At 41.4% G+C, this 10,141-nt stretch overlaps 1 protein-coding gene across 1 annotated transcript; it reads right to left on the minus strand.

Moving 5' to 3' along the window:
• Positions 1 to 239: 239 nt before the first annotated feature.
• On the minus strand, positions 240 to 9,538 carry LOC122980970 (ataxin-1-like). Its single transcript, XM_044349437.1, has 3 exons — positions 9,270 to 9,538; positions 2,823 to 4,058; positions 240 to 1,681 (listed from the first exon to the last, which is right to left on the minus strand). Exons 2-3 carry the CDS (start codon positions 3,918 to 3,920, stop codon positions 1,322 to 1,324), a joined length of 1,458 nt encoding a protein of 485 aa, XP_044205372.1. The 5' UTR covers positions 3,921 to 4,058; positions 9,270 to 9,538; the 3' UTR covers positions 240 to 1,321.
• Positions 9,539 to 10,141: the final 603 nt, after the last annotated feature.

Genomic DNA, 10,141 nt, shown 5'->3' on the forward strand with positions numbered 1-10,141 from the left:
ATGGGAATTTGAACACGAACAATTGCAAAATGTTCAACTTTATGTATTTCTCCACTTCCTGAAGAACATTGAGTGATATACTGGAAAGCTCTAGAACAGCTACTAAATGGTCTTTATAGTATTCTGTCAACTAGTAAATTAATCTTTTTTTAGTGATGAATAGTTTATGAAGATTTTTGTAAAACTTTTAAAAAACTTGCAGGAAATTTTACACAACATTTTTATTTCACAGAAAGCAAACTGTTTCACAAGTTAAAGACCTGATCTGTTTGTACAGCCACCTGTGTGCTCTGACTATGACATCAGATCGAGTCCCTGTGGTCCACATTTAAATTTTCTCACATTCAGCTGATTGTCAAAATGTGAAGCATGTATCACACTGTACACCATTCACAAATTGTGCCCTTAGAGTACTTAGAATAACACAAGCATCTCCACTTTTAATATTGGGACAAACATTTTAAAAGGGGCATCAGTACAAAAAGCAAAGCTGCTATATGCTGTAACAACCAAGCAAATGAGGCATTCACACTGACATTCACCGAGAAGCTGAAAGCTTCCAGCATAGCATATTACAACACTGCCCAAACACAGATTTTTACCTTAAATAGAAAATAGAGGTAGAAGATTTAGAGCACTAAATCTTGCTGATACAATCAGAAAGAGAGTTGATTGTCAATGTGAATATTCATTTAAACTGAGGAATAATGAATTGCATTAATTTGGAATGAAATCTATCATGTGGGTTCATGAAGAACTCTTACATAATATTAGGCAGAAGAGAGATAAACTTTAAACGATATCATCAGCAGTGAAAGACCTGAGGGAGAAGCTTTCTGTGCTCTTCAAGGAATGTGGGCTGATTTTGTCAGAACTGCTTGCAATCATTTGAACGCTCACTTTAAACTCAACCAATATTCTTTGAGCCTACAAGATCTTTCTCAAGTTCATTGTCACTGGAGCAGCTCAAGGGTTTCTCTCTATGGCAACAAAGATTTACACCTAGGTTCCCCCAGTTTCTCACAAAACTGTACTGAAGAGCTTTTCAACATGTGAATTCTGTCATGACTTGCTCTTTGCTCAAGCTTACTGAAAATGTAATGTTTAACTCAGATTCGATCCCTGACTTACCTTGATAAATACAGTGCTAATATAAGTTTACCTCTAGGGGATCCTGAGATCTTTCCTCTTTAGCTCTTTTTCCTCAGATACAAATTCAAAACACAATCAAGCACTGAAAAAGGATTTAGGAGGTAGAGAGACAATAAATATAGGCTGAATATAGCAGAGCTTAAAAGAGACTGACTTGCTCCCCTCTTCACTATATGCAATTTGTGCCTGGACCTCGTAGCTCAGGGGCTGAATAGTGTCTCCTCCGGACTGCCTCTGCCTCCTTCTTCTGCCCCCTGGCTGGACTCTCTGGCCCTGGGGGAACCTGGGGGCTTGATGCCTTTAAAGACCCACACTCTCCCTCTGATTTCCTGGGTGAGGTTTCAGCCTCCGGGGTGGCTGACGGTGAAGGCTGGGGGGCTGAGACAGGGGTGAGAGCCAGGCAGACGTCCCCCACACTGAGCTGGCGGCACTGCAGGCCACAGAGACGGGCAGTTCTCTGAGGGCTGCAGGAGGACCAGCCCTGTCCACGCACAAAGAATGGATACTCCACATAGACGTCCACCAACTCCTGGAGGAGAAGAAGACACAGCAACAGTGCGATTAGAGAGAAATGCAGCTTGTACATTTACCCACTAGGGGGTGTTGTTGTTCCAGTTTGAAGAGATTACTTGTGCTGATTTATGGTGAGAAAAGTCTTTAATGATTTCATACCCTTTTTGAAACCACCCACACACCTAAGATATAGAGAGACCTTTAGTTTAAATGCAGTCTGGTACATATCAGCTTATTGCTTAAAGGATAATGATGCTGTCATTCTACTTATATTCTGTTATTGTCAACAAATCAGATGAGAGGAGACCAAAACTAAAAATGTGTTAGTCCATACTACTTCCAACTGAAGATGTAAATCTTTAGACATGCGTCACAAATACATAGTTTCAGTTTTTTACAAGGCTAGGTTATCTGGTGAAATAGCCGGGTACTATATTTTTTGGTGAATGCAGCTCAAACAGGACACTGCATTTGTTGGGGACAATTTTCTATTTTCAGGATCAATACACATTTGGTGCTACTATGTATGCGGATCAATTAATTGTTGGTTTTGATTAGGACTGCAACTAACAATTATTTTCATCATTGATTAATCTGTGATTATTTTCTTCATAAATTGATCAATCGTTTTGTCAGTGAAATACAAAAAATAATTGTGACAAAGTGGCATTCACAATTTCTTGGTGACATCTTCAATTTGCAACTTTTGTTTTGTCTGACTGTAAGCTGTAACCAAAGAACATTTGGCACTCTTGCTTGAAAAATGAGTTTAAGAAATGTATTACATTTCTTTCGATCAACTAATCAATTAATCAACTAATCGTTGCAGTCTTAGTTTTGGTCTTTTAATGGGCTTTGTTAACAACAAGAACCACGACCAGCCCTATCCTTTCACATGTTATAGTCCAAGCTTGACTACAGGCCTTTTCTCATTAAAAATTTGATGATGTTAGAATTTGTACTATATATCTTAACCCCATTCATCTAAAAGTGATGGAACATCAAGTTCAAAGACTGTATACAGTCATTTCCAGTTGCAGCATTTGATAGATACACTACTTAATGAGAATAAAGACAGCTGCTGGTGGAGGGTCAGCTGTGAATGGTGTAAAACAGTGAAAGTGATTTTCCTTTTCTTTCCCTCTCTTGTGCTTCACCTGGGACTGCTGGTCATGCAACAGGATGAGGAGGCGTGAGATGGAAGAGGGGGAGGCAGAGGGGGAGATGCTCTGCACTGTGCAACAGCTCAGGCGCAAGTCTGGACAGGCCAGTGAACCAAGCAGGAAATCCTCCGTCTGCAGGTGTTCCACCCTTCTCAGTCGCCCGTCCCTGAGCTCGATCAGAGAGCCGGCCACAAAGTGAGGGAGCAGCCAGGGAAAACGGTTCGGAGAGGAAGAGGAGGAAGAGGAGGACGAGGAGGCATTGGTTCGCTCGGAGGAGGGGAGGGCAGGAGATCTTGATGCATCCTCTGTTGTGGACGTGCATGTGTTGTTTAAGTTATCAGGAGAAACTCTTATGAAGGAATGTAATGACGGTCCAGAAACAGGATGTTTGAGAACCTTTGTTGATTTGTGCAACAAATCATGTTGCAGTGTAAGGTCCCCATGTGGAGAGTGAGGTAGGTATGTACTCAACGATGGAGGACTTGGTTTTTCAACTCTTGGAAAATACTCGTCTCTTCTGTCTTTTCTTCTCATATAAGGTCCTTTATTCCTCCCGTTGCTCTGCCTCTCTGTGATAAAACTCTTGTCCCTTAATGTCTTGAGCTGCTCCCAGCTGTATTCTCCACCCACCCAATGGAAACCCTCAGTGACCGGGGAGACTGGGTTGAATCTGGAGGGGTGGTGTGAATGGCTCGGGTGGAGGCTGATTTCTCTGTGGTGGCTGGGCAAGTGACCGTGGTGCTGATAGTGGTGAGAAAAGTCCCATCCAGGATGCAGGGGGTTGAACTCCCTCCACTCTGCCCAGCCATGATGCTCCCTGAACGCTGAGAGGACGTGAGGTTTGGACCTGGTGGATGCATGTGTCTGCATCCATGGTTGATAGAGTGCAGGAACCCGTCTTGGTACGGGCTGGAACGGGCTGGTGTGTTTTATCTTAAACTCACTGTGGCTCTTGTAAGGGTAGGGCACCTTGAATGTTGCAGCATCACACTGCTGCTGCTGCTGCTGTGGTGTGCTCTGTCTTTGGTCCCTCTTTTTGAGTGGGAGGCTGTCCCTGTCTGGGACAAGAGTCGGGTTTGGTGTGAAGTTCATTGGCTCACACTCACTGTCACTCACACTGGCGCTGCATGCTGTCCTGCAGAAGTTGAGGAGGTGTAGTGATCATGTGACACAGATTCCATTAATCTCTTGGCAAGCATTTCAGATAGATGGGTCCAATGTTGTCACGATCTGAAAAGTAGAAGAAACACATATTGGTGTGCTTTCTATCCTCACAAACAAGGCAGCGAGATGGAGAAAATTATGTTTTTTATTCAGACTCTCTGTCTGTCACTGTCTCTCTCTTTAAAATATGCTTAAAGGACCAGTGTGTAAGATTGAGTGGCATCCAGTGGTGAGGTTGCAGCTTGCAACCAAATGAATACCCCTTCCTCCTCCCCTTCCAAGCATGTAGGAGAACCTATGGTGGCCGTGAAACTCGTGAAAAACCCAAAAGGCCCTCTCTTGAGCCGGTGTTTGGTTTTTCCATTCTGGGCTACTTCTGGGCGGTGCAACATGGCGGCCTCCATGGAAGACAGCCCACTCCCTATGTAGATAAAAAGGGCTCATTCTAAGGTAACGAAAACACAACGATTCGTATTTTCATTCGATTACACACTAATTAAAACACACTTATGAATATTTTATTACATTCCGTTCCATTCTGCTAGATGGCACTAAATTTTACACACTGGTCCTTTAAAGGGAAACTCCACCGATTTAGGAATACTACTGCATATGTGAAAAAAGTTGTGTAAAGCCTTTTGCCTTTTGGCTCCAGAGAAGCCTAATAAATTAATAAAAGTTGGTTGGGTCTGAAGACTTGAAAATGAAGAAAATCTGGGGTTGTGTAGTTAGAAAGAAGTGAGGTTACCAGACTTCTGTGGCCTACTCAAGGCCGCAGGTGGCAAAATTGCCTGAAATGCTACAGATTTGCCTCTGTGTGTACATGTAAACTGACTTTGGTTTATATTCATATTGCCTTAAAGAGTTTTAGCATTTTGAAACATAGATGTACTGTGTGATAAATCTATGATATAGTACTACAGATTCTGTGATACATTACCACAGAATTTATCTCTGGTTCTGCTGCATTCAATTTTGCATCTTTTTAAAAAAACTGTCCATTGAGAGTGTCATATGTGCAAAATGCTAACTTGGTGGAGTACTATTCTAATAAATGACAAAACTTTTCCCCCTGAAACTGCCACCTAGTGAGATCATTGTCTGTAAAAATCCCTTCAACATCTCAACAGTAACTTTTCCATTAGCTCCAAATTAAAGCTTTCCAACGACCAATTGCTGGGGTATTGATAGGCATTAGTTTGATGGACATCTACCAACTCCTTTGTAAAAAAAAAGACTTTTGTAGCCTGCTCAAGGCCACAGGTGGAGAAATTGCCTGAAATGCTACAGACTTTCTCCTGCATGCACATGGAAGCTGACTTTAGTTTATGTTCATATTGCTTTAAAGAAAAAGCATTTTAAAACATAGGTGTCGCCTACAACTGGCACACAATCTTGCAGGAGTGCTCAGCAGCCCTTGAAATTGAACATTGCCTTGAAAGGTTATAGCATATGAAACCTGTGACCTAGGTTTGATGTCTTTAGCATGTTTATTTTCAAGATATTTCATAAAAAACAGCTCTGACACGTGTTTTTCCATTGCTTACTATGGGACCAAAATTGCTACAAACATTGGATCACTACCAAAAGTCAGAGTACACTTGTTCTCTGGGGATGTAATCCAGTCTTGTAACTTGGTTGTTGAAACCCGCCTCAGCTCCACCTCTTTGCCCATTTTGGATTAGCCAGGAGTTAGGCGGAGTCAGGCACTGCCAAGATGGTGAATGCTGGAGCCACTTTGAGCTTTAAAACCGCTCTTCAGAAAGCTATAATGTCACAGTGGCTGCGTCCATATTTGCGTCTATAGTTTTGACAAGGAAGAGGAAAAAAAGACAATATCTCTGGTTCTGCTGCATTCACCTTTTTTTTTTTTTTTTTTTAAAAAAAAACAAAACAAACAACAACTGTCTTTTGTGAGTGTTATACAAGTGAAATGTACTCTTCCATCTGAATCTGCCATCTGGTGAGATCACTGCCTGTAAATATCCCCTCGACATTTCAACAATAACTTCACCATCAGCTCCAAATTAAAGCTTTACAACCACCAATTGCTGGGTATTGATGGGGATTAGGTTGATGGACATTTACCAACTCCTTTGTAAAAAAAAGTTACTATGGTAACAATGTACTGCACAGTGTGGCTGGTGAAAGAATGAACATAGTGAGAACAAAGCAAAGTAAAAGAATGGGAAGGGTGTAAAGTTAGAGGTTTGATTTTATTGCTAAACTTACCTCCTTTGGGTTAATATTATGTTACTATGTCAATCAAGCTTCCATAGTAATATTTTCCACTAGAAACAAAGCAAAGTGTGTGTATTCAGTTTCATGTGCATAGATACAAAACACTAGATGCAACTTTACATCATAACTCATTGGATAGCCATCCACCATCTTACATGGGTATTGTTTAAAATCATAACCTATGGGCAGCAAACTATGGTTGTCGGCTGTACAGAACCTAAATGCCTTACTACAAGAACCAAAGACACCAGGGAGGTTGGCATCACTTTCCACACGTCAGTATAGAGTAGATGAGACATTTATTTTTTATATAAAGGTCAACTAAAACTACATAAAGTTAATAAACTAGGTATTTTTTACTATTAACTACCAAGTAACGTTAAAGGTTCAGTGTGTAAGATTTAGTGGCATCTAGCAGTGAGGTTGCAGATTGCAACCAACTGAATACCCTCCCCTTCCAACTGTGTAGGAGAACCTATGGTGGCCACGAAACTCGTGAAAGGCCCTCTCTAGAGCCAGTGTTTGGTTTGTCCGTTCTGGGCTACTGTACAAACATGGCAGTGCAACATGGCGGGCTCTGTGGAAAAGGACCTGATCCCTATGTAGATATAAAGGGCGTTTTCATGTGATTATACACAAATTAAAACATACATATGAATATTATACTCCATTTCTGCCAAGTCCTGTCCACTAGATGCCACTAAATTCTACACACTGCACCTTTAATGGACCAGCTGAGTTCTGAATTATTGCTGATTGCTAGCTCTCAACAGCATTGATCTATTAGTTAAACAGATAAATTATATCCAGCAAACATTGCTTTAATGTTAGCTACGCTAAGAGCTTAGAGCTCAGAGCTCAAAGGTAATGTTTAGTAACATTATAAGAAAGTTATTATTATTACCCTAACATTTGACTGCCAAGCAGCTGTCATTCAAATGTAAAGTACACATACAACATGTTAATGACAAAGTGAAGCACTCATCTTCACTCCTAAATATCATTTCATAATATCTCAAGACAAATCCAGCAAGCCAGCTACGCTACAATCTACACAAAAAATGAAGCACAGGCATATCAGCACAACATCAACGTTAGCCACATCCTTGACAGGAACACTAACCAACCACACAATCAGTCAACATATTGTTGTTCAAGGCCAAGGGGTCACGCTAAATGTTACATGTTCACCACATCCAACTAACCCTAAATTAGCCACCTTGAATCTAGCAGTCATCACTTGTTGTCAGCTTACCTCATGAGTAGACAACATGCCTCTCTCCCTCCATTGCTCTGTGCCCAAAATTTAAGAACCACTGAGAGAGAGAGAGAGAGAGAGAGAGAGAGAGAGAGAGAGAGAGAGAGAGAGAGAGAGAGGCATTCCCTGAGAGCAAAAGTATTGTTTTTTTTTATTTATTCCTGAATTTAACTATGAATTTGAAACAATTAAGTATTTAGCCATGTACTTTAGGATATCAGCAATGTTAATGAGTATTTGCCAGTGAGTTAGTGTGTGTGTGTGTGTGTGTGTGTGTGTGTGTGAGAGAGAGAGAGAGAGAGAGAGAGTTATTACAGTAAGTGTGTTTCTATCTTGTATTTCTGACTGTAATTGTCTGCCAATATAGGCCATGATACTGAATCTATTTAGGATTTTTATGAAAGATATTGCTCAATGTAGTACATTAGTAGTGTAGACAGTTCTTAAGTTCGGGCAAAATTGAAAAATTAAAATTATTGTATGCAATATAAACGCACAATTATGAGATTATCTTCATGATTGAAAGCATGATTTGTTCTTTTGGAGTTATAATAATCAAAATTTTACCAGAATCTTTTCTTTTGTAGTTCATTCTAGACAGGCATGGTTGTCTTACACTCATTACTTTGAATAAAAAATGATATTGGTGTATTGGTAGAAAAATAAAAGGATTATAACATAAGCCTCTTTCACTATAGGATCCAATTACAGCAAGTTTAAAACTGGACCCAGGTAAGATGGCTGCCATATGGTTCCATCCCAGAATGACAAGTAATTACGACACATCACGTCTAGTGTTTTATATCTATGGTTATGTCGCTAAACAGGGGCAGGGTGTTAAACACACAGCCCCTGCCTGCATCTTTCTAATGTGACTGAAGTGATCTCCAGCTCCTCAAGCTATTCATCTTCCTTGCGTGCATGAACAGTAGTGAGTCAGTTTGCTGAGGGGCTAAATGAAAAGAAAAAGACTCTGCAGACACATTATTTAGACGAAGTGATGCGGGGAGGTGAAGAGCAGCGCAAGACTTTTACAGCCCGTCAATGCAAAGCTCAGCTGAATAGTATTATGTCTTCATCATAGCTGAGCACTGCCACTGAATGGACCTCTTTCACTCTTCCTGACTTGCATGTATGTGATATGAGCTTTTCCTCTATCATGTGTGTGTGTGTGTGTGTATGTGGGATCAGACAACACCCTCACACTGACATTCCCGTGCGAGCACTCATTATACCATGAGGCATAAATAGATAAGTATTTGTCAGCTAAATGCCTCCAGTGTAAATGTAAATTCATTCAAATGACTCTGAGGTGTGGGCGACTTACTCAGCGCCTGGCACACAGGTATGGTCAGATCATGACCCAAACAGGCCCGTGCTGGAAGCTTATTCAGGCTCAATCGCCTTATGAGGCGATCAGTTCACTAGGGGTCACTAATCTATGGAAATGAAATGTATACACAACTGTGTTTAGTGTGTTTGGTGCCATCCTGATAATGATAATCTGCACCGAGGACAGGGTTATTTGCATATCAGTAGTGACAATATTGCTCTGAGTCAGCTTGATATTTCTATCTATGGAGCTGTAGCGCAATACAACCAAATTTAACCTCTGGCACTGAATCTCACAGACCACAAAGAGTTCCTCAAACATGCATGCAGAGTTAGACTAATACACATATCATAACTGGATCTTTTGGTGGTGTAAAAGAGGAATATTGTATGAATTTCTCTGCCACATATATTTTAAACAGGTTTCATGCCAAAGACTTACTTACATGTTCCTCCATCCATCCGTCTCCTTGTGCATCCAGGCGTCCTCATACTGCAAGTCCACCCATGTTCACAAAATGAAGACAGACCCTCCTCACACACCTGTCTGGCCTGTGTTGTCCTCACAGGCTGCAGGTGAAAAGGGAAAAGGAGAGCTGAATGAGCAGAAACATCCAGACAAGCTCAACAGACTGTCTATCAGACACACTCTCCACCTTTTCTCTTCTCTTCTCTTCTCCTCTCTCTCTCTCTCTCTCTCTCTCTCTCTTCTCCTCCTACTCGCTTTTACATTTTACACTCCCACTCCACTCAGTCAGTCAGTCCTGTTAACCTTTCTCAGACAGATTTGATGTCTCTCCCTCCCTCTCTTTCTTTCTTTCTCTCTCTCTATCTCTCACATCTGAACTTGTTCACCCTGTGTTTGCTGCCGAGTAGCACTCTCAGCCTCTCTTTCATTTGTAATCACCCTCCTCTTCCTCTCTCCATATTCCACACACTCTCTCCCTCTCTCTCCGTAGCTCTCTGTTGTTGGGTGTATAATTAGAAATGAGACTGCTGTGCAACTCCTCAGCTGATGGTAGGCGTATGACTGCCTGATGGCTTTGGCGTTGTGCCCGGTGTAGTGAGGGCGGAAAACCGTTGCTTTAGACTAGCCTGGACACACACACACACACACACACACACACACACACACACACACACACGCGCATGCAGAAAACAGAAATGTTGCTATTGCATCTGCAATTTGGTTGCAAATAGCCGATAGCAGATCAGATAGCCTTCACATATCACTTGTTGTTGTTAATTCTTCATGCTGTTTCTCACTTCCTGCTTTCTCTAACGCGGGTCCTCACCTCAGGGGACACATGTGGACTGT

This window comes from Thunnus albacares, chromosome 4, assembly GCF_914725855.1.
Source record: "Thunnus albacares chromosome 4, fThuAlb1.1, whole genome shotgun sequence".
Classification (NCBI taxonomy): Eukaryota; Metazoa; Chordata; class Actinopteri; order Scombriformes; family Scombridae; genus Thunnus; species Thunnus albacares.

Excerpts from the sequence above, each read along its gene's own strand:
- LOC122980970 (XM_044349437.1), bottom strand. The coding sequence starts at position 3,920 with ATGAACTTCACACCAAACCCGACTCTTGTCCCAGACAGGGACAGCCTC. Across the intron at positions 1,682-2,822 it reads TGCATGACCAGCAGTCCCAG|GAGTTGGTGGACGTCTATGT; the intron begins GTGAAGCACAAG and ends CTTCTCCTCCAG.